Below are 25,520 nucleotides of genomic sequence, written 5' to 3'. Positions count from 1 at the left end.
AATCTGAGTTAATCACACATTCATGGAAGAACTTTTACCCAGCATCTTTATCCAGATTTTGTAAGAGTTTATTATCTTGGAATTGGAGGATTATAAATAATCAAATTTGTATAATAGTACTGACTAGTTTATCTTACATCAATGGAGAATTAAGAATTTCATATCAGTAACTTTTATAAAATATTTGATGCTTACCCCTTTAGTAGTAAAATTTTTAAACAACATCTTATCATTTAATATGAAAAGCTTTCTATAATCTGTTGCACCTTGCGTATTCTTATATTCTGGATATGTCTTCACATAATGACTCAACATTATCAAATGCATTTGATGAATTAATTCATTGAGTAAATGATGAAATGGATAAATGCAGAGAATGAATACTACCATACATAGTACCACTTGCCCCATTATCAAATAAATGTTTCCAGAACTTAGTGCTGACTCTCCTTTAACTACATATTGTCATTGTTCAGTGAATCAATTTCAGAGAAGCCAGTCACGCTCTCTTCCATTCTACATATTCAGCAACCCAATTTGATATTAAACTACAGGGGGGGAAACATAATCTCTAAGTGTAAATCATAATTTCTATTTATTTTTACTTAAATTTGTAGGATACTAGACCCAGGAAGTAAGATGTATGGATTTCATGAGAATCCCAGGTATCGGATTTAGGTTTGTGTTCCAGCTTAGCAGCCTTTTTTGACTTCTGAGTAAAAGGCTCTGTTTTAAAGGCTGAGTTTGCCAGAAGACTGACTGCTGGATGGAATATAACTGCATTGATACTTATTTGACTATTTGGAGGACACAAAGAGGCTCCTTCCTTCTTTTTATGGAGGGACAGAGCAAGACTCCATCATGTGGAACTTCTCTTTCCTCAAGCTCTGCATCTCAAACTTTGGCAGATGTGACACAAATCTCCCAAATAAAGAGATTGGGATACTCACTCTCAAGCTATAATGGGTGTGACCCTTGAGGTTTATAGCCAGATCAATAATAGGTAAAATTTGTGAATTGCAAAAAAAAATAAAAATAAAAAATACTAAGGGTGATTATGCCAGCCTTTTAAAATATATTTATTCATTAAAAAATGTTTGGTAAATTATAAAATTTGACTGGCCTTATCCACAGTGACCAGAGCCTGGATCTCCCTTCCAAGGTTTTGCCATCTTTTTCTTCTCTCTACAGATCAGAAAGCTAGGAGAATATAAGTTTACTTGCAATAAATATATTTCCAATTATCCCCAGAAAAATAAATCCCATGAAAGTCTTATGAAAAGCAACACAAATTAAAAGAAATGCCTGTTCAGTTTCCCCTTGGCCAAAATTAAATCAAGTGGAGAAGGGATAAGAAAAGGAATTTTCCGTGTTTGTATATCTTAGAGTTATTAAAATCACTAGCAGGTATATATTACTCTTGAATTTTTTAAAACAAAACAGTAACCTTTGGTAATATGACTATTTCCTGAGACTCTGATGAATGTCATCTCACAGTGGCTGAGAGGATCTCTACACTTAGCCACCTCCACCAGATATTTTATTACCTCAATTATTAAATGAAAGCCAATTACATCTAAATTTTTGTAATGTTAAAAAATCCTTCCCCTGGAGTTCAAAGCTGCAATTCCAGCTACCTTCCTTATTTCTCTACTGAAAGTCTTGTCAGTCTCATAGACTTACACCCCAAACTAAATCCATCATCCTCCCCTATTAACTAAATCTTTCATGTTGGTTTCCCTTTTCTATAAATTATACTTCTCTTTCATAGTAACTGAAAGTGCTTGGTGCATACTAAGCACGCAAAATATATTTGTTGAATGAATAAACGTCAGCCCCATTGTTTCAGTCACTTAGACTGTCAGGCTTCATCTAACTCTTTTTCACACCCTACTCTATACCCCATACATCCAATCAGATTGCAAATGTTGCCCAAATGAGTCTATTTTCCTCATTTCCTCATAACAGTCACAGTTATGGCCTCGGTCATTAATTCTTTTTACTTGACAGAACTCAGAGTTTTAAAATGTTCCTCATCACCTCCTCATTCCATTCAAATCTAACCTGTGCATGCTGCTTGATTAATGTCTAAAGCACGGTTCCAAATCCTGTCCTTCCCCAGCTTTAAAAGTCTTCAATGACTCATTACGTTAATGATAAATGTTTATAAAGAGCAAGAATAGCAACTTCTCCTCTTCCTCTTCCTCCTTTTCTTGCTCCTTTTGGCCTTGACTTCAGGTTCCTTCAAAATATGGCATAATTCTCTTTGTTAACACTTCTCCTATACTACTTTGCCACATAAATAATGGTCCATGGTTAAATCAACCGTTGATTTCTTCCAGATAGTCCCCTAAACTTTACAACCATGATGCTTTTTACCTCATGCTATTCCCTCTGCCAGAATTCCATTTCAAGGTTCTGTACCTGTGAAAATTCTACCCATCCTTTAAGACCCAATTCAGATTTATCTGTTCTACCATATCTTTACTGGTCCTTCAGTCAGAAAAACGTTAATCAGATAACAGCTTACATGCGTACATCAATTTATCTTATGAAATGCTTTTCATACACATTTTAATCCCAGCAAACAGAAGTAACTTTTATTATATAAAATCCAGATGTTTTCATCCCCATTTGTGTGCTTTCCTACTACAGTTTACTTTTTCCTTTGAATCTCAATGCAATCATAGGCTATCTCTTGCTCATACACTTGAATCATAGTAACTTACATTCTGTTTTAGCCCCTACTTCCAATTGTGAGCTCTTTAAAGGTAGTATCGGTGACTTCATTACCTTTGAATACCTAACATGCCTGGCCAAACTCCTTGTATTTAGTAACAGTTGATTGACAAAGGCTTATTAAATTAAACTGAATTTGATTGATCTCTGATATCCTCTATGCCTTGAATATATGCCTGTTGGGGTGTGACTGAGTGAAATTATGCCAAGACAGTTGAAACAAACAGGAACGAACAGTGACTAAGAAGATGGAAAGGAAGTGACTAGGAGTAGAAAAGTGGATGAATCAGGCCTTCACCCAGGAGATGGCAGCTAGAGGGCAATAGTTCATTCTCCACATTGAAGCCAATGTAAGGCTGTAATTCCACACTCCCTTCCTGAGCCTCACTAGTATCTCCTCTTGACTCCTGTCAACCTCCATCATCTGGTCTGGTCTTCACCGTGGTCTGACTTTTCTCCCAGGCTCATTTTGCAGATACAGACCAAGCTTAGAAAAGTGTTAGCATGGGATAGAAGAATGGCAAGGCTTGAAGTCTTCAAGCAAAATGGGATAAGTGGGAGCATCCCTTATCCATCCCTAAGTTCCAACTGTATCTGGTTACACTTCTTCGCCATGGCCATCCATCGATCCACTTCAGGCTTACGCATTGTTCCACTCTGTTCTTCTCAGCTCCACCTTCTACTGTAGTCAGGCCAGTCTTGCCTTCAGCCCTCCTTCCTTTCTTCTGCTGCCTTCTACCTACCTTCCTCTGCTACAATTCTCATCTTGCCCTAGAAATTTTCCTTGTCTGTTGCAAGCCTTACTAGTCCCCTTTTTACAATTTTCAAAGCATTTATATTTATAAGGTCTATTCTTTCTGATTTTTTGACCTGCCCAGAGTATCATTACTTCAACTCTCTGGCCCTTTGTTTCCATAAGTAGGCCAATATTTGTGTCAAACCACATGTCCTGTTTTGAGGGTCAAAAATATGGCTATTACACTTAGAGTCATATCACAAACTCTAGCCCTTGCTTTGTGTAATTGATTGTTTTCTTGGTAATTAACTTGTCTTCCCAAACTAGGTTTTAAGTTCCCTGGAAATAAAGGTCGTGTATATTCCTTCACCTAAATTATCTCCAAATGCCTTGTACAGGAACTAAATAAATACTGATTGGCTGATTGATTATTGATCCCAAGACATGATAAAATATTATGCTCTCCTAGTGGCCAGTTTCCCATTCTGATTATCAAAGTTTCCCAGGATTTACCTGTACCCAACAGCTCCATCATAGACAGAATCATTCAGATAAATGATGGAGCCCCCAGGGAGTACAAACTGCTGCCCAGCTGGAGCATTGTATGACACCAAGCCATCTGCAAAGGAAACACAGCCAAGTGAGTGCCTACTACCCAGGTCCATTACCTTAGAAAACTATGTGAGTTTCAAGGGTACAAGATTGCACAGCATGTCCAGCAGGACCCCATCTGGGCACCCAGGGAGCACCCAGGCTTTCTGGGCGAGTGACCTACCTAGCCACACACAGCCATAAAGCTCCACCCTCATGCACACATTCATGGAGTGGTCAGTGACTGGAATGAACCGGACAAATCTGGCCACAATAGGCGGCTCCAAGTCCTTTAGGAAAATGTCATAGGGGTTACTATTTCCATCCAGCACCTGGGGAGAGAGAAGAGAAAGAGTAATGAGGTGGTATTAAATTATGTTCACTTTTCTTCACCTCCCCACCCTTTCGATGGGCTTCCTCTTCTTAATTCAAGGAGCAGAATACATCTACTCCGCTTTACCCATGGCCTTCATATTCCTTCCCTGCATTCCTCACCCTGGGTCATACATTTACAAGGGCATGCCTGGTCTGTGGACACACATACCCACACAAACAACCCATACCCTTCTTCTCCTAGCCTAAGTCAAAACATGGTCGTGGACATCCCAGGGTCTGGATGTCTCTGCTTCCTACCTGTTTCCCATGACGGTTCCGCCAAGAGATCCAGCGAGTGCCATCCCGACTGTAGTTGATCTTGTACATGGGGGCAAACTCAATGCCGTGACCCCCTGCATGGCGCCCCTGGGTCCCCACCAGAGTGATAAAATGGAGGGTATGTAAGTCAATCTGTAGAAACTCCTTCAGGTCATCAGGTTCCACTGGAATCTCAGGGCACCAGGCTCCATCCCCTTCTTCTGAGTCCAGCCTTGAAAGGTGAGGGTTGGGGAGAGAGGGAGCAACCATGAAACCACAGAGCTGTTTACTGGTTCATAGGCAAGCAGCTGCCCTGCACTGAGGGGAGAGAGCAGACTGCCCAGTTCTTATAAACTTTTCAGGTTATCGCCACAGTTTTCACTGCCACCGCAGTGCCCATTTGTGGTCAGATCCCTTTCCCTGGAGTACCAAGAAACCCTGAGAGACAGTCCCCACCAGTGAGCTAGAGGCCTTCAGATCATGTGTAGCCTTCATTCTCCATCCTGATTTAGAGGTCCAAAGAGAAATAAAACTCTTCCTACCCTCTGTTCCCCCATAAGTTATTTCATATCTCCCTTCCCACATTCAAACTCAGTCTAACAAAGCTAGCCACCCTTTGCTTGGACATCAAGTTATGGCAGTAGGGAGGAGGGATAGTAGGGTCTCCAGTGTGGGTTATGCAATGCAGCAGGATGGGCATCGCAGACCAGCCAGGAGCCATAAAAACACATGGGGGGGATGAGGGTGAAGAGCATGTCAAGGATGTAGTAAATAATCTGGTTTCATTTTATTACCTCCAGCCTGAGCAAAATTGTGAAATTATTATAAAGTTTATTCTGAGAACCTCCTACCACTTTCTCTCCCCTAGAATGTTCTTTTTCCCACAGATATCACCCATTCATTTGTCACTCCCTTTCAATTCCACCAACCATCACTCAAGTCTTTCATATACTAAGAAATTATGGGGAAGGTTCGTCAGGATTGCTTTTCTTATGGGTACTTCCATTTCAATAAAACCGATACTTCATACCAAAATAATTAGATTCGAGAAAGAGTGTTGGGTCCAACCAGTAGAGCAGTAGGGAGTTTATTGATGTAGAAGACCCCTGAATCAATCACCCCAGGAAACTGCCACACTCTGTCTATGGGTAAGGATGGCCCTTCCATGTGAGAGATCCTTGAGAGAGGGAGGCCTCCTTGTTGGAGGCCTCAATGCCTAGTTAAGCCCTTGATGCTTTGCAGTGAGTGATGTTTCATAGACCCCCTGAGAAGAGGAGTGGACGCTAACTCCCAGTGTCCTACATAATCTGCACCCTCCCATAGCTGCCACTGTTGCCCGCATCCTGCAGCAGCTCATAGTGAGAAAGTCAGGTAAAGTAAATCCACTTCCTATCAATGAACCCATTCATTGTGGCTGATATGGCCCTGGGGCTTCTGTGGTTGAGATGGGGCTGCCAGACAGTACATGTGGCTAAGCCCTGAACTCTCTCCCTGAAAACACAGAGAGCAGGACAGGCCCACTTGCTGTCCATCCTTCATTCTCAACAGCTCCTGCCAATGACACCACCTTCCCTTCCCCAGCCCCTTGGGTCAGGAATCTGTGCCCAGGAAATCTGTCCAACCCCAGAACATGAGCTGTCTTGAAGTAGCCATCCTCACCTTCCATATTTGGCAGCTGTGGACTCTGACCACTGACTGGAAGCTGTGATGTCCTCATCTGGAATCTGGCCTCCTGACATGCCCAGAGGATAGCGGCATACAGCTAGACCAAGAAAAACCAAAGAGAAGAGAGAGGACATGCTTTTATTTTTATTTCCAGAGTCCCCTAGGAAGAATGTCACTGAATATTGAACAAGGAATAAGAGAATTTACATCTTCCTAAATCCCCCTATGGCCCCAGTTTGACCACCCTGACTATCAGACTTGTCTTCCTGGCCTTGACTCCAAATACAATTTGGGCCTCCAAGATTTGACCCCTAGCCAAATCTATGTTTTGGTTCAAACTCTGACAATTAGTGTAATATAATATAGTGTGCCAATTTATGCATTGTACTTGTTAATAACCCCAGTGGCCCATCCCATTCCCTTATTAGCAGATGTGCACTTCTAATCAATTTCCCAGCAGTAGTGAGGAACCCTCATAATCACCAGGCACCCTTATGATCCAAAGAATTAGTTTTTAAGTATTTAATTGCGTGAAAACTATAAAGCAAATGAAGGGATCAAACATACATTTTTTGCCCCATTTAGAGCCATGTTCTGGCTCCTGGCTAAAAACAGCGACTTCTGGATACAGACTTCTACTTTCAACCAAAGACAGAGTAACAGAGACCAGGTTTACTCTCCAGCGTGAAACAACCAAAAAGGACAAAGTATACGAAAAATTATGTTTTAAGATAATGAGCATCTAAAAACAAAGAACAACAATCTGAGAGTCAGGAAACAAGAACGTCGAGCCCTATGGTGGCCTCAGCTTACTGGCATGAGAGTGTGTTCAGGATACAATATAATGAATGAGAGCTCAGGCAGAGTCTGGAGAATTTGCAAAGTTGAGGAGACAAAAATGAGAGTCCACGGAAGTAAAGGAAGCTAGAGTTCTTCGGACATTGGGCTGCCAGATAAAATATGGTATACTTGGTTAAATTTGAATTTCAGATAAGCAACAAAAAGTTTTGAAGTGTAAGTATGTCCCATGCTATAAAAAATTATCAGGCATGTGAAAAAGCAGAAAAATAAAACCCACTGTGAGAAAGAAAAAAAAAAAGAATAATTGAAACAGATTGAGAGCTGACTGTGTTTCAAAATCCCAAATGGCATTTGTTACAGAAATTATTTTAAATCCTAAAATTTATATAGTGCCATAAAAAGTTTCAAAATAGTCTAAGTAATCTTGAAAAAGAAGAACACAATCAGAAGTATCACACATTCTAATTTCAAAATATTTTAGAAAGTTACTTAAAACAGTATGGTACCTGAAAAAACAGACATATAGATCAATAGAACAGAATAGAGAGCCTGGAAGTCACCCACACAGGTCAACAAGAGTGTCAAAAATATACAATGGGCAAAAAAGTTATCAATAAATGGTGTTGGGAAAACTGGATATCCATATGGAAGATAAGAAAATTAAACTCTTATACATTGTACCCAAAAATCAACTCAAAATGGATTAGAGATTTAAACATGATATCTAAAACCATAAAACCCCTGGAAGAAGATACAGGGTAAAAGCTTAATGACATTGGGGTAGGCAGTGACTTCCTGGAAGTGACACCAAACACATAAGCAAAAAAAGCAAAAACAGGTAGAACTACAATTGAATAACAGCAACAAAAACTTCTGTACAGCAAAGGAAACAGTCTTCTTTGAAGAAGACATACAAATGGCCACGTTATATGAAAAGGTGTCCAACCTCACTAATCATTAGGGAAATGCATTTTAAAACCATAATGAGATATCCCCTTATACATGTCAGCATGACGATCATCAACAAAAATGAAAGATAACAAATACTGGCAAGGATGTAGAGCAATTGGAAGCCTTATAAACTGTTAGCGGGAATGTAAAATGATGCAGTCACTATAGAAAACAGAATGGAGCCTCCTCAAAAAATTAAAAATAGAAATACCATATGCTCCAGCAGTCCCACTTCTGGTATACACCCAAGATTATCTAAATCAGCATCTTGAAGAGATATCTGCCCTTCCATGTTCATTGGAGCACTATTCACAAAAGCCGAGGCATGGAAAAAACGCAAATGACCATCAACAGATAAGTGGATACAGAAAATGTGGGTTACACATGCAATGGAATATTATTCAACTTTAAAAAGGAAAGAAATCCTAACATTTGTGACCACATGGTTGAACCTGGTAGACATAATTTTAAGTGAAATAAACCAGCCATAGAAGGACAAATACTGCATGATTCCACATACGTAAGGTATCAAAAATAGCCTAACTCATAGAAACAGAAAGTAGAATGGTGGTTGCCAGGAGTTGGGAGGAAAAGGAAATGGGGAGTTCCTATTCAAGGGATATAAATTTCAGTTATACGAGATTAATACATTCTAGAGATCCACTGTACAACATTGTGCCTATACTTAATGATACTGTATGTTACACTTAAAAACTTGTTAAGAGAGCAGGTCTTATTAAATGTTTCTATAATCACCATCATCATCATCGTCATCATCATTATGATTACCATCATAAAGAACTGAGTGCATTTGAACCCCAGGCACTTCACTTGTGCCACCCTAGACGATGCCTTGCTATTCAGTGTTAAAATGAACTATTGAAGCATGCTACAACAGCAAGGATAAATTTCAAAACAATTATGCTTAGTAAAAAAAGTCAAACCAAAAAAGTACATATGGTATGCTTCCATTTACATGTAACTTTAGAAAACAAAAACAAGTTAATCTATAGTGACAGAAAAAGATCAGTGGTTTCCTGGGGGAAGAAGGAGTGGCCAGAGGAATGATAAAGAGACACAAGCAACTTCTGGCAGTGATGGATGTGGTCATTATCTTGATTATGGTGATGATTTCACGGGTTTATATGTAAGTCAAAACTGGTCAACTCGTCCATTTTTAATGCGTGCAGTCTGTTGTATGTCAATTGTACTTCAATAAAACTATTTTTGAAATAATCTCTGGAGCAAGGTAATTTTTAAGATTTTGATTTGTGTATTTTCACTTTCATTTTCAAAACCCATAGCCAGGGCTTTATGTTCATTCATCCCAGGGCATATTTATATTTACAGGGCAGAAATAAAAAACTGCATAAAGTCAAAGAACTTCCTAGAAGGCCTGCCCTCAGTAAGGGACCAGACGGTGGAGTAGAGGTAGCAGGGAGAAAGGCGAGGCTTCCCTCAGCTTAGAGGGGTCAGAGATAGGCAAATTATAGCACTAACAGATACCAAGCCCCATTTCCTAGAAGTGCCCTGGAGAAGTAGCAAAAATCAAGGGAAAAAAGTTTCACATGAGCGTAGTGCCCAGTCTTGACACAGAAACAGCACAACTGCTGTCCCTAAGGAACATGACGGCTTGGAGAACAAGGATAACAGCTGCAACCATGATGAACTGAAGACAAGAGTGCCCTCTGCCTGTATCATACCAAGGAAAGCTCCTGGATTCTTATCTCACCCTAAGAAAGGGAAAGATGGCTCTAGACCAAGAATTAGCTGATGCTTCCAGAAACTGCAATTAACCAAAATCATACGCAAGAAGTTTTGGCAAGAAACATGGCCATATAACCACTGGAACACTTCCCTGTTCACCATCTGATATGGTTTGGCTGTGTCCCCACCAAGTCTCAACTTGAATTTATCTCCCAGAATTCCCACATGTTGTGGGAGGGACCTAGGGGGAGGTAATTGAATCACGGGGGCCCATCTTTCCCATGCAATTCTCATGATAGTGAATAAGCCTCATGAGATCTGTTGGGTTTATCAAGAGTTTCCGCTTTTGCTTCTCCCTCATTTTCTCTTGCTGATGCCATGTAAGAAGTGCCTTTCGCCTCCACCAGATTCTGAGGCCTCCCCAGCCAGGGGGAACTGTAAGTCCAATTAAACCTCTTTTTCTTTCCAGTTTTGGGTATGTCTTTCTCATCAGTGTGAAAATGTTTTAATACACCATCTGATACAGTTTGGATATTTGTCCCCACCCAAATTTCATACTGAAAAGTAAACTCAGTGCTGTAGGTGGTGCCTGGTGGGGGGTGTTTGGATCATGGGGGAGGATCTTTCATGAATGGCTTGGTCCATTCCCTTGCTGATAAGTGAACTCTTGCTCTAAGTTCACAGGGCATCTGGTCATTTAAGAGTGTGATCCCTTCCCCGCCACCCCACTCTCTCTTGCTCCTACTTTCACTTCACCTTCTGCCATGATTATAAGCCCCCTGAGGCCTCCTCAGAAGCCAGCAGATGCCAATGCCATTGCTTGTGCAGCCTCCAGAACTATGAGCCAATTAAGCCTCTTTTCTTAGAAATTGACCAGTCTTGGGTATGCATTTATAGCAATGCAAGAACAGCCTAATACACCATCCACTATGATTTCCAAGTCAGTTTTGAATCACGAGATGAATATAGGAATATAATATTATTTTTCCTATTCTTATCAAAAGTATAATTTCTCTTTAGTAATATGTGCCACAGATAATCATGGTGCTTGACTCTTAAGGGCAAATCTGAATTGTTTGGGGATGAAGCAACAAATTCTCAGATTCCACCTTCTGAGAAGTGAAATTGAAGAGAAGAGTAAGGGTGAGGAAATACTAACACAGGATGCTAATGGGGCCAAAATTTCCAATGGATGAGATCAATGTACTTTTTGAAAATCACACACAGAAAATGGCCCTCTCAGGAGTCTGCTCTGACCCCTCCTCAACACTGATCTTACATGTTGTTGAGTGTGCTAAGTGTTTTAGTCCTTGGCACCAGTGACTTAATGAACAAAGAGAGGCTTCTGGAGGCCTTTAGCCTGGGCTACATGCCCAGGTCAGTTCATCAGAACACTCACACTGGCATTTAGGACCCAAGCCCAGCTACTAATAATGTAGAGCTTTACTTACCCTTTGTCACTGTCACCTGTGTATACATCTCCCTCAGGTACTTCCTGGGGAGAAGATCTAGCTGTCCAAGGCAGGCAATCCTGGATCTTTTGGCTTTAGTCCATATCATAGTGTCCCTGATTGCCATCTTGACACTGATAATAGAATTCTTAACAATTTGCAATGTGGCGTCCCATGGCTTACCTCTGTTTACCCTTAAAATAACCCTATGTGGTAGGCAGGATACCCACCATTACTCTCAAAATATGTACAGGCTGAGCATCTCAAATCCAAAAAGCTCCAAAATCTGATACTTTTTTAACACCAGTATGACACTCGAAGGAAATGCTCATTGGATCATTTTGGATTTTGGATTTGTGGATTTGGGATGCTCACCTGGGTAAGAGTGTGTGTGTGTGTATATACCTTATATATATAATGTGTATGTATATAGCCAGCAATATATACATATAAAATGTACCCTGTATGAGAGTCCTATCTCCCCTGCAGGTGGCAAAATTTTGAGGAGGAAAAGCACTGTATCCTTTTCATTTTTATTTCTCAGTGAACGCTGGGGACAAAACAAGTGTTCAAAAATATTTATTGAAAAAATGAAGTAAACTTTAGAGATACATGTAAATAAGGAGTCAAGTTAACATTGAGTAAAATGCAAACTCCCTCCAAAGCTCATCTTCCAGTCTTTTTTTTTTTTTTTAACCAGGCTCCATTCTTTCAATGACTCAAGCCAAAAGTCGTGAGGCCATCCTTGATTCTTTCAATACCCTGTATCCAGTCCATCAGCTGATAGAAGATTCTACTGGCTACCCTAAAAATATTCCCTAGGATATGGGAATATTTTTAGGGTAGGTAGTAAAATCTTCCCACATATTTTACTACCATTATAAGCTCATTCACTATCTTCCACTGACCGGAATAGTACAATAATTTCCTAACTGGGCTCCCTTTGTCCACTTTTTCCTATGTATCTTTTAAAATGTAAGTCAGATCATGAAACTCTTCTGCTCACATTATTCAGAATAGCAAAGACATTAAATCAGTCTAGGTGCCCATCAACAGTGGATTGGATCAAGAAAATGTGGGACAGGCATGGTGGCTCACGCCTATAATCTCAGCATGTTGGGAGGCTGAGGTGGGCAGATCACTTGAGATCAGGAGTTTGAGATCAGCCTGGCCAACCTGTCTCCATTAAAAATACAAAAATTAGCCAGGAATGGCGGTGAGCCCCTGTAATCCCAGCTGCTCAGGAGGCTGAAGAAGGAAAATTTCTTGAACCTGGGAGGCAGAGGTTGCAGCGAGCCAAGATCATGCCACTGCACTTCTGCCTGGGTGACAGAGTGAGACTCCATGTCAAAAAANAAAAAAAAAAAAAAGAAAGAAAGAAAGAAAAGAAAATATGGTACATATACAGCATGGAATACTATGTAGCCATAAAAAATGTAAATCAGATCATGAAACTCTTTTGTTCACGCTATTCACAATAGTGAAGACATGGAATCAGATGCCCCCTGGCTGTCTTGGACCTTGTCCCTACCCCACTTTCCCCATCAGTCATAATGGCCTCCTTGTTGTTCCCCAAACACACTAAGTGTGCTTCTCCTTCAGGAATTTTCATGTACTGGTAACTGTCTAATTCAGTAAAGCAAGAATCTTCATAAAGTTGAGAAAAGAGAAGTGAAATACCACACTGCCCATTTTTTCACGTATTACTATCTCTGAAATCTAGATGCAATTCACAAGCATATAGTGTCACAGTTGAACTGGCAGTAGTTTTTTTTTCTTTCTTAGAGGCACATAAAGTAATGGCGCGTCTTAGAGTCATGAGTTTCTTAACTTCAGCGAAACGCAGTAATAATAACATCTATTTAAAAGCATTTATCAAGTGTCAGACAATATAAGTATTTTCCACCCAATATTTCATGTTTCCCACTAATCACACATTCTAAGGTAAGTTTTAACTACAAAAGGCCATTCATGGAATAAATACTAACTCACCTTAGAACCTGGCTCTAAAGCCTGTAATCCCACTGAGCACACAACCCCTGAAAATCAAGACTTCACATCCACTCCCAGTTCTACCACTTACACCATATGGGATCTGAGCAAGCTTCTGGCTCTCTTTGGGTCTATTTCTTCATGTGGAAAGCAAGGGGGTTCTATTAGGCTTTCTGTAAGGCAGTGGTTCCCAAAAGCCAGTCCATGAACCAATAGCTTTAGAAAAGCCTGGAGAGGTTTTAGAATACATTTGTGACCCTCCTCTTAGAGATTTAGCTTTGGTATATCTGAAGCTGAGCCCAGGAGCCTGCATTTCTTCATAGTCCACAGGTGACTGTGCTGCGTAGCCAGGCTCTGGAGCCACTGCTCCCAGGTCCCTTCAGCCTGGGGCCATGTTGGGCACCAGAGAAAGCCACATTAACAGTCCTACTTGGCCTTCATCCCTTGCTAGCATGCACCTCTAGACACTAGGCCATGAATACAACGAGAGCCTCTGCTTCTTGGAACATCTAAAGTAAACCAGAAATGGGGAATGAGGGTTGCATGGGGTGAATCATGATACTGTCGCAAATAACGTCCCTTCCGAGGTACTGCTCATTCTGAGAATGGCAACTAAGAAGTTTTATCAGAGCTGCTGCTGCTACAGCTGCCTTTATGACACATTTCAGTTGAATTATATTTCCTAGGCACAGAAACCCTTCATATTTTGTGTCCTAACTGAACCCATTCAGGAATTTCCCTATTTAACAGATGAGAAAAATGAAGCAAAAGAGATGTGAAGTGTGTGGGACGGGAGGGTGGGGGTGGATTCACATAGGATACTCTGCTATGTGGTGTTAAAGGTGTGCCAGTTTCCTTCCTGAAGGCTCTTTGATCTACTACTGTGATTGCATTTCAGTTACCGTCTAGAGCTGTGATCCTCAAAGTGTGCTTCCCAGACCAGCAGCATCAGCACCACCTGGGAACTCATCAGCAATGCTAATTCTCAGTCCCCATTTGATCTATTGAATCAGAAACTCTGATGGGGTTGCTGGGAGAGGGCAGCAAGTCGTGTTGTAACCACTCCTGCAGGTGACGCTGATGCACACTCAAGCTTGAGAACTAGAGGAAGTAGGGGATGCCATGAGGCTTCATTTCATGTAAGTAACTTGTTACACCTGTCAGCGCCGACCTCCTCCTCATTTCCTCCAGCTTTTCCAGCATACAGAAGGTTTAAGTCAACTGTGTGGTGGACAGCAGAGTGGCAATGACATTAATGAGAATTGGAAAGGCTCTCCCTGAGTCAACCTCTACCTGGAGACCAACATCGAATTCTTGGAGAGGAAGAGTTCAGGAATGGTAAGTGTTACTCTCGACAGGAGGCAGTCAAGGGATGAGAAGTAAACTCAGCCTTGAGAATCATGCGGTCCATCAGTCAGCTCTACAAGTCCTACCTCCTGCAGTTGAGTCCAACTGTTTCTCTCCTTCTCTCTTCTTCCCAAGCAGTGCGCCACTCCCACAACCTCCCATCTGAGCCACTGTAATGCCTTCTAGCTCTTGTCATTCCTGTATCATCCCCTCTCCACAAAACAGCCCAAATCCACTTCCTAAAACTTTATTCTGTCATGAACCTTCTAACAGGTTTCCATTCCTCTTAAAAAAACATGACCCCTGAGGTCCGCATGATCGGATCTCAGTGTACTCTCTGGCCTCACCTCTGGCTACTCCCTGATTTTTGCTTTCTACCAAGCACGCTGACCTTATTTCAGTTCCTGAATGCACAAAGTATCTTCCAGCCTCAAGGTCTCTGTGCATGATGCTTCCTTTACCTGGGAGGTGCCTCTTCTCTCCTTCACCCACTAGCTCCTGCTCATCCTCCAGCTGTCAGCCAGTCACTCCCCCAAGGAATTCCCCCAGTACCCCAGCCAAGTTAGGAATCTCTTATATGCTCTTATAACACACTGGTTTTCGTTCATAGCACTTTTTACACTGGTAATGTAAATAACTGTTTAATTTTGGTCTGCCCACTAAACAGTATGTGTTATGAGGGCAAGGGTCATGTTTATCTTCCTCTGTTGTATTTCTGATTTCTAGTAGGGTGTCTAGCATTAACCATGTGCTAAATAAATGTCTGTTGAAAAGTGATAAATAGTTTTCTGTTGTTCATCATTACAAGGCTTAAAAACAAAGTCCTGGGAATGTGGTCAAGGGTAGCCTTGACTAATGGTGTTTTAGCAGACAGCAGATACAGGAAAAATTCCTTGTAAGTCTGAGTCATGACATATATTATTGCGATCTGTCTTTCCCTAACCAAAAACCAAAGTTTTTGCTGCGTGTCAGGTATTCTTCTGAAGATACAGGAGTAAGAAAGACAGACAAAATAATTTATCTCATGGCTCTTACATTCTGGTAAGGGAGACAGACAAAAGACAATTGATTTTTCATAATCAAACAGACACAAACCGATTATGTATTTGACAATAGCTATTACCGGCTCTTTCTATTCAGATACTGCAACGAAGCTTCAAGATGACAGTCTCAAGGAAAAAAAAAACACAGATAGTGTGATGAAGCTATGGAAAATACTAAAACATGGTATGGGGATAAAAATGATGACGGTGTGTAGGGGGGCTCTTTTAAGTAACACCCTTCAATGAAGATTTTGTTTCTCTTGTGCTTGTTTACCTCCTTGTTGAAATTGTGAGGAATTTTGAGAACAGTCATCATGCCAGATTCTTCCTCTTCCCTGTCAGTATCTGCCAACACACAGCACCTATGAGATGCTCAACACACATCTGGTAAATACGTAGATGAAAAGGCAGAGAGGTCTACAAGTATTGCACACCATCTTCAGACGATGAAGGTTAGGATGGAGGTCTAGAAACTGGGACAAAGGAATATGAGAATGAGGATAGAAAATTCAGAGATAAGACCTTAGTAAATCAGTAATCGTTGCATTAAGAAAATAGGCAAAGTTTCTGGGTGATTCAGTATTCCCAAGGGCCTCAGAGAAAGGGCACCGGAAAATGGACAAGATGATCTTGGATGACCTTTCTCATCCTACTGAGTATCTGGAACCAGAAGAAGCCCAGGGCAACCAACGTGGCACTTCTCAGCCGTACCAGTGTGGTTTTCCCATTGAATGTGCCTATTTTGGGTAAACTCCTTCTGTGGAAGGGATCTCAGCCAATAGTGAAGACTCAGAACTGCCAAGTTGGCCCAAGCCCTAAATGTCAGGTCTCTTTGCTTTCCCCCCAAGTCCACTTCCTCGTTCATCCAATCCCACCAGTCTGTTTTTGTTCCATTATGAACTGTAAAGAAGCAAGTAAAAGCAGGGAATAGCAAGGGAAGCAAGAGACCCTGCAGCAAATAAGTGTCTCCTGGTTTTTCCTGCTGAGTTGTCTTAGTGGTTTTCCGATGCTTCCGCTACCCACCAGTCTCCCAGACAGAGAAGCCAATTCACTTTTCCAGTTTCCCAGAGTGGAAAACTACCAGCAAAGGCTGCGTCCCAGCAGGGAGCTCCAGCCCTCCAAGCTCTGGTAGGGCCTGGCAGGCAGGCTGAGGAGAAGCAGCTGCCACCAGTCCCCAGCTTCCCAAGAATTATTTTTCATACTATCCTGCCAAAGCTGAGAGCCTGAAAGGGCTGCTTGTTCCATGATATTTACCATCTCACTACTAGCTCCAGACCACGGGCTCCCCGTCAATGAGTGTCCTATATGCAGCTTCCAGGAAAACACACACATGGCCCACATGAGGCCTGAAGTGCAGAGATCTGACACCTGGGCCTCTCTGGGCCCAGACAAGACTGACTGGGGAGCATTATTGGGGTATGGGGTCCCAAGCCAGCCTATAGTCTAAAGGGACATCTGTAATCATAAAACTTTGGAGCCCAGAAGCCAATGTAAGAAGCCAATCCCTCTAATGTTTCCATGTTAAGTATCAGAACCTCCGCGGCCCAGAAAGTGAACTGACTTACTCAAGTTCACACAGAGGGCTAGGGTAACCAGGACTGAAATTCAAGTCCCCTGATCCCTGGTTCTTTCTGCTTTCAACCCCAGGCTAGCATGGTCTAGTTCCTCCGATTTCTGAAGGGACAAGGTAGTTCAATTAAAGAAGCCATCACTGGGGCCCTGCTTCCCACAAGCTTCACAGAGCAGGCTATTTCAGACTGGTCCTTTGTGCAGATAAATATTGACACAATGGGAATCCACAGGGGGTCCAAGAAAGGTTATTTGGGTTTCCTTCTTCAGCCCACATGGTTATTCTCTGGGTAAAGTGGAGGCTATTTCACCCAGACCTCTTGCGAAAAATTGAAATTTCCCTTAGGAATAGACTTTTAGGATTGCAGTTTTCCTGGAAGCCCAAACTAATTTCCAGAAAGAATTCTTGCAGAGCTCCAGGAGAGCAGTCCTCAAGCTGTAGTGGGTTTCAGGGTACTAAGATAGGGATCAGATAATGCATTCTTCTTCCTGGTTAACAAAGTCAGTGAAGCTTCCATAGTAAATAATAGGTCCTTTGCCCAGCAAGAAGGTAAGCTGAGGAAACTGGATAGCTATAAAGGTCAGGAGTGGAGAACAAAACTGAGGCCATGGTTTGGAATCATGGAAAGTTTATACTTAAGACTCAGCTCTGCCACTTCTGAATTATGGGTCCCCACGACCAGTTACCAAACCTCTATGAACTTTGGTTTCTTCATCTTTAATAATCCTGCCAAGCCAAGGTTGTTGTAGAGATTTAACATAATGTATGCAAAGAAGTTAGCATACGTTATAGGATGTCATGGGGCTCAATAAATGATATCTAGGAGGAGAAGAGAGAATTGTTTGTTTTAAATATTACATTTATTCTTCCTTAAGCAATTCAAAGGTTTTACGACCTTAGAAAGGTTACCTAAGCTTTCGGCCTCTCACTTTCACTGTAATGATGGCGCTTGTTTATAGGAATGCCATAAGGAATGCATGAGTTAATATATGTCAAGCGCTTAGAGCACTAATGTTCAGTAAAGTTAGGTATTATTTATTTTTTCATTATTTTTACTTTGACTCATTCAGTAAAGTTTGGCATCGACTTCCAAAGTTGTGTGAGATAAAAATAAATAAATAAGTGAAGAAATTTGGATACCGAAAAAAAGAAAATAGGAACAATAAGATGAGCTAGAGAGAAGATTATATACAAAGTGTATTACATTTGGTTCTATAGCACTGGCTGATGATGGATTTCAACTTTGTCTCTGAGCTTCCTAGCAGTCAAGTCAAAAAGTAAAACATAAGTAGTTAACATGCATCACAGTGTCAAGAAAGTATAAATTCACTTTTTATTAATATCTCTGTTTCTAGGTGGGATGGAGTAGCTTGCAGTAATCTGTGCTCCCTCTAAGAGTAACTGGAAGAGCTAAATAAAATTCATAAATCATCTACTTGAAGGAATCTGACTGTTTCTGAGGCAATGAGAATACAGAGACCAAGACTTCAGAAAAGAGAGAATCTCGGAGAGGTAAGGGAACGTCCACAGCCACTTTCAGCCATTTGCCCATTTGGAGCAGGGGCAGGAGGCTGACTCTGGGTTTGGCACTAGCAGAGGGTCATTACGGGACAAAAATCAGCAGAGCTTTTGAGGGAGACCTGGTATCCCCTGAGCATGCAGTATATCTCACTCAGCACATGCCAAATGCTGGGGCTGTGTGGAGGGGGAATGTAAGGAGAAGCCCTCTGAAGAGCTGAGCTGAGGTTTTGAGTCTGACAAGACACAGAGTAGAGTTCAGGACCTGTTGAGAAGAGAGAACACATGGGAGTTTTTAAGAAGCACTGGAAGACCAACAATTCAGACAATCCTACCAGCTACGCAGAATGAAGACACTCTGCCCTGCTTTCAAGGTAGATTTGCCCTATGCCCATGCTGAAGGCTCCTCCCATGCCAGTACGAGTCATTTCTCAAGTTAGCAATGCCTGTACATAGCTAAGTCAACAATCACACTGTTTTCCCCAGGAAAAAAAAAATATGTATATATATATATGTGTGTGTGTGTGTGTGTGTGTGTGTGTGTGTGTGTGTATAATCATTACTATATATATATATTCATTACTCTCTATATATTCATTACTATATATACACTATATATTACTCTCTATATAGATATTCATTGCTATATATATACTATATAGGTGTAATAGGTGCATGTAATAGGAACATGCATGAAGGCCTCACCCTCTCCTGCGGCCCTGGGCTGCTCTACCTCTACAAGGAGATGGGTTCTCCCAGCCCTCCAACACCAGAAGGCTGGACCCCTGGTGCTGTACTTCAGTAGATGCAGGTATATATATAATAATGAATATGCTTGGCCTGAGCACAGGACCCTGCATCCCCTTAGAGTTAGGATGGCCAGAGTTCAGGGCCTTTAGAAGCCCCGTTCCCCAAAAGCAACTTGAGTCTCTCTTGAGTACCACAAGGGACCTTAATGGTCACTAATGGACTTTTTTTCTCTTTCTTCCTCCTGTATCATCTGCTTGACAGAAACTATTGTTTCATAGTGTTTATTTTCACTTTCTTCTCTTCCAAAAGTAACAAATCACAGTCTTTGATATTTGCATGTAACTTTCCAAAGCTCATTCACTTCCATTATCTCATCTGATCCCCAACAATAACCCCATGCAGTTCAGACAGCAAAGTTTATGGACCCCATGTTATAAAGTGAGGTGCAGAGATTTACCTCAAGTCACAAAGTAGATAGAGATAGAGCTGGAGCTAGAATCTAGATCTCTTGATTCCCATTGTCACAGTCCGTCTGGTAACCATATCGCGTGGTCATCACACCCTGCTACCAGCATACACACCCTGTTTATAGCGTGATCCCTAGGGTCAAGAACCACCAAGTTGGGGAAGAATCTGGACAGAGAGCCCAGGGAGGATTATTGCTTGTCTAATTTTTAGAACGTACCACTCCCAGAATGTGTTGAACTGTCACAGCAAAAGGAACCTGCACCCTGGGAAAGGCAGCATGGCATAGCATTATGTTAACACCCGCTGAAGACAAGTCCTTTGATCATAAAGCATTTGTCATATACTAAGGATCCCAAGATTATGTGCTTTCTACTTTTGGTGCCATCCTAACCCCACCTTTGCCCTCATGACCCCTCAATAATAATTATCCTTGCCTGTTTGTTTTTCTATTTGTGTCTCTGTGCCTTTTCTTAAGCTCAAAAGCTTTCCCTTTCTTTTCACCTGGGCTGGCAAATTCTTTCAGCTCCAGCTCACTCTCACACCTTCAGTATCTCAATCGGCATGGCGCTGGAGATTTGATCTAATTGGGTAATATGTGAACATATTTATGTATATATATTTGAATTGGAGTTTTGCTCTTGTTGCTCAGGCTAGAGTGCAATGGTGCGATCTCGGCTCACTGCAACCTCTGCCTCCCAGGTTCAAGCAATTCTCCTGCCTCAGCCTCCTGAGGAGCTGGGATTATAAACACATGCTACCACACCTGGCTAATTTTGTAATTTTTTTTTCAGTAGAGATGGGGTTTCTCCATGTTAGTCAGGCCGGTCTTGAACTCCCAACCTCAGGTGATCTGCCCACCTCAGCCTCCCAAAGTGCTGGGATTACAGGCATGAGCCACCACATCTGGCCTTATGTATATATTTATGGAATATTTTTGTGTATATAAAAATATATTTGGGCCGGGCGCAGTGGCTCAAGCCTGTAATCCCAGCACTTTGGGAGGCTGAGGCGGGTGGATCACAAGGTCAAGAGATCGAGACCATCCTGGTCAACATGGTGAAACCCCGTCTCTACTAAAAATACAAAAAATTAGCTGGGCATGGTGGCGCGTGCCTGTAATCCCAGCTACTCGTGAAGCTGAGGCAGGAGAATTGCCTGAACCCAGGAGGCGGAGGTTGCGGTGAGCCGAGATCGCGCCATTGCACTCCAGCCTGGGTAACAAGAGCGAAACTCCATCTCAAAAAAAAAATAATAATAAAATAAAATAAAATTATATATATTTATATGCAGGTATATTTACATGTAGATATATATGTTCACATGCAACATGTAACATGTAAACATATAGATATATATACATAAATATACACAGACACATATATAAATATAAAAATATGTGTGTGTATTTTTCCTAGTTTGTATCTGTATCAATCTATGTTTCTTACATACTCATATCTCTATATTGCATGTCTTGATCTATGGAATTGAAGTCCCTAGAGTTCTTGTCAGCTTTCAGAACAAAACAGTAATAAGCAATTATGTGAAGCAGCAGCGGTGCACAGCCCTAGCAGCCCCAGTGCCAAGTTTCCACGGTAAGCAGGGTCCCTGTCTCCTCATCTGCTCCTGCCAACACTGTCGTTCTTCTGTAGACTCTTGGTCTTTCCACATGAGAGCCCCGAGCAAACCTGAGCTCTGCAGGTGGTTGTGAAAACTGAGAGGTGCAGAAAACGGACTTTGTGTGAAGCTCTTCCTGCAGTCCCATGATCATGCTCCTGGCCCCAAAGTTTAGACTCAAGGAGATTAGGTCTCCGTGGGCCTCTGTCCCTACTGACCACAGAAAAAAAGTAAAGCTCTGTTTTTTCTTGCATCACTTTTAGCTCTCTGGCTGCCTTTTACAAGCTAGGAATCTAGGCCTCAGAATGCAAAATAGGGTGAAGGCAAACTTTTCGGGTATGAACCAGGAATTCACCTGGCTACTTTGGATGTAAAGCTGATGATGCAGTAGATGCATTTGGAACCCTTTTATCCCAAGATACAAAGCCCAGGAAGTAAGAGAAGTCTGCCCTCAAAGAAAAATGGAATATTTTTACAGTATGGCCTAAATAATTAAGTTAAAATATACAGGACAGTATAGAATAATGGTAAGACTAATGAAGCCTGTCATCATCACAGTACAATATACAAAATTAAGGAAGAGGACAGAAGATCTAGCATTTATTAATCACATTCTGTGTGTTTGATGCTATGCTAGGTACTTTACATATATTCTCTTCCTAGGTAGCAATCAATGATAGATGAGAAGACTGCGGTTCAGAGAAGCCAAAAATCTGACCATGCTCGCCCCGTGAGTAGGCACAGGCTGGTTAGATCTGGTAATAGTCTTTTCAAACACGTTTTCCCCCATCACTTTATCTCACTGAAGCTCAGTTTCTTCATTTGTACAAGATTGGATTAAATCAGTCATTCTTAGCCTTTTCTGGAAATGGTCACAGCGTCTTTTGAACATCTGATAACAGAAAACTTTTTTCCTTCTGCAAATGGACTTTGTCTTCACACATTAAGTTTGAGATGCAATTTCAGGGTATTCATGGGTCCCTGTAGCCCATGCATAGCTGGTCCATGAATCCGGGGTTCCTCTGCCCTGACGTTCCTTGAGTCTCACATCCACAGGCAGTAGAGCACAGAGGTCAACAGCATGCTTGTGGCTGGGTGTGGTGGCTCAAGCCTGTAATCCCAGCACTTTGGGAGTCGGAGGTGGATGGGTTGCTGAGCTCAGGAATTCAAGACCAGCCTGGTCAACATGGCGAAACCTCTTCTCTACAAAAAATACCAAAACTAGTCGGGTGTGGTGGTGCATGCGCATAATCCCAGCTCCTTGGGGGCCTGAGACGGGAGGATCACTTGAGCCCAGGAGGTCGAGGCTGCAGTGAGTCATGTTTACACCACTGCCCTCCAGCCTGAGTGACAAAGCAAGATGCCCTCTCCAAAAACAAACAAAAAGCTCTTAACTGATACATTGTTGGAAATTTGAAAAACGGAATAAAGAGAAAAGAAGAAGTAGAAGAAAAGAGCATGCCTGCTGGAGCTGTGTTGGATCCCAGTTCTGCCACTTAGCTTTCTCTGTAACCTGGAGTAAGTTGCCTAATGCTTCTTGGCCTCAATTTCTCCTCTGTAAAACTGGAATAATGCTGTTATTATATAATAATAATATTATTGTGAAGATTAAATTTTCTGATACCACTTAAAGTGGTACCCAGAATATATTAAGTGTTCATTGAATATTCGAGTTTTGCATTCTCTTTTTCCCTCTTTGGCACAACCAAGGGGGCTCAAGGGGCAGATGAGTTTCTGTTTTACTCAGAGAAAGACTCTTTTACTGGCAGGAAGGATGCCAAAGTCACTCTCAGGCATCAGCTTACACTTAACAAACAAACACACCAGCAAGAAAGAGCCAACTGGACAGCTTCTAGCACTGCTCACGTAAGAGAAATTCAAACAGAGAGATCTTTTGGCAGCCTTTTATCTTTTTCCCAGGGCGCTGCTCAGGCCGTCTAACACACACTCCCCAACACCACCCACCGACACACACATCACACCACTAGTACCTCAGGCCTGGTTTCACAAACCTGAAACTAGCATCACCTTTTCCTTCACAAATGAGGCCACATAAACCTTCTCAGCACACACATCTCTGGGAACACGAATGATGAGAACCCAGGGAAACAAAATTGAGTTTCTAATCTGGAAATATATGTAGGTGAATTAACACACAGCAGCTTTGTTGGAAGACAAGGGAGTGGTGATGGAAGGGAGCCAAAGCAGCCTGGTGCTTCAGCTTCCAGGCCAGGGTAAGTTGGCCCTGCAGGGCTTCCAGCTCCAGCCTTCCTGTTTAGCATAATGAGACTAGGTGTGAGCACTGTCTAATTTATTGGTCTTACTCCATTCTTTGGCCTCAGGCTGTCTCTCAAACCTCAGTTACATCTCACCCCCATAAACGTTTATTGGAAGTTAGTTGCAGAAAGGGAGCCATGAGGCTGCACAGACATACATGATTTTTAGATAAAGGTCACTTCAGCACATCGCTCCCTGAAGGGCCAGGTGGAAGTCATCTGGGGTGGGAGACAGGTAGCCCTGGATCCCTGTCCTAGGTTTACTGTTAGCTAAATGTGGAACAGGGACAAATCGCTCACCTGCTTTGACTCCCAGTTTCCTCATCTGTAAAATGAAGAGGAGACTTAGACACCTGTAAGGTCTATTCCAACATGAATAGTCTAGAATTCTAGTTGCCTGACCCTAAGAACTCACTGATATGTGGGATTGACACTGGAAAGAACAAAAACCACAGTGGTGAACCTAAAATAAATTTGGGGCCAGGAGGAGAAAAGCTCCTCCTCTCCTAATCCCAAACCCTGAATGGCTTTGCCACCCTTTTTCAAAGTGGAAGCATTCTGGATACCAAAGGGGGATTCCCACCCCAGGACTCTGTACTGGTAGTAAGTTTCCCCCTATGAGGGGAAAGTGTGGTATGAAAATGGGAAGCCCCAGCACTGCCCTGCCCCAGCTCCATACCACAGATCCTAAAGGCCTGGTTTGCCTGTTGAGAAGAAGAGATGTTTCTGCCTTTCCTAAGCACAAACAGCTGTCACAAGCCAAGTCAGGAGAGTGAGAACAAGCACCCCTGTGCTTTTAATACACAGCAGTCCTCTAGTTGGCTGGATAGGTCCCAGGGCTTCAGACCACTGGGCTAGAATTTCAGGATCATCAGGATATTTCCATTCAACCTCCTACCTGGAAAAACACAAGGTGCTAGTTTCCCACCAACCATTGAGACAGTGGTTTTATAAGCCCTAGAGGAGCCTGACACTGATGTTCACTCAAACAACTACTGCAGCCCAGTATATCTGTACATGGCAGTGGAGTCTAAAGAGGTCCCCTTCCCGTGGAGATACCCTTAGTTCTCCTATCAAGTTTGGCAGCCCCAGTCCAAGTTGGAAATAAGGGAAAACTTGACTCAAGGATCCCACTGGGGAATGGGTCTCCTACACAGCCCCGCTGGTTCTCTCACTCATTACCCTCCACCAGGAGTCCCACATGTTCCTCTCCCTCCTCTCAGCCATTGCATATGCTATTTCTTAAGCCTGAAACGCCACTTCCTGACCCTGCCTCTAGAGCAAAAGGTGCTCTGGAGCAGCCTGGCTTGTAGCACTATGACGCTCTTGAAGGTTACACTGGGGCAGGGTTTCTGCACTCACTAAGCAGAGTTTTAAGGTTTAAATTTTTAAGTATTTATCAGCCGTTTCTGATGTGCTTAGCCCCAACGGCAAGAGTCTCTTGAAATTCAGATTTCACATCCCCAAGCCTGGGAAATGGTAGGGAGTTGGAAACAAGACGTCTTTGTTGCAAAGAAACAACCTTGCAAGTTCAGGGGCTATATTTCCAAGCTCAAAGCCCATCAGATCTTCCAATATGGGCTATAAAGTTCTCATGCCATAAAATTACAGCAATTTTGTAGCAGAAAGGGTCACATAGATTATCTAATCCCGCTTACTACAGGTGAA

The 25,520-nt window shown here is 42.1% G+C and overlaps 1 protein-coding gene across 2 annotated transcripts in view; it reads right to left on the bottom strand.

The window, feature by feature from the left end:
• DDR2 (discoidin domain receptor tyrosine kinase 2) overlaps positions 1-25,520 on the bottom strand; it is a 151,547-nt gene that overhangs the window by 26,065 nt on the left and 99,962 nt on the right. For both annotated transcript variants that reach the window (XM_037733652.1, XM_017515127.2), the window contains 4 exons: positions 6,359-6,461; positions 4,700-4,931; positions 4,251-4,398; positions 3,989-4,094 (listed from right to left, as the gene is read on the bottom strand). In XM_037733652.1, the coding sequence (XP_037589580.1) occupies positions 3,989-4,094; positions 4,251-4,398; positions 4,700-4,931; positions 6,359-6,461 (589 nt within the window). The remainder of the gene's footprint in view (positions 1-3,988; positions 4,095-4,250; positions 4,399-4,699; positions 4,932-6,358; positions 6,462-25,520) is intronic.

Source organism: Cebus imitator, unplaced genomic scaffold (assembly GCF_001604975.1).
Source record: "Cebus imitator isolate Cc_AM_T3 unplaced genomic scaffold, Cebus_imitator-1.0 Scaffold541, whole genome shotgun sequence".
Lineage (NCBI taxonomy): Eukaryota > Metazoa > Chordata > Mammalia > Primates > Cebidae > Cebus > Cebus imitator.
The sequence above is the reverse complement of the archived record's forward strand: the minus strand, read 5'-3'. Positions and strand labels throughout refer to the sequence as shown.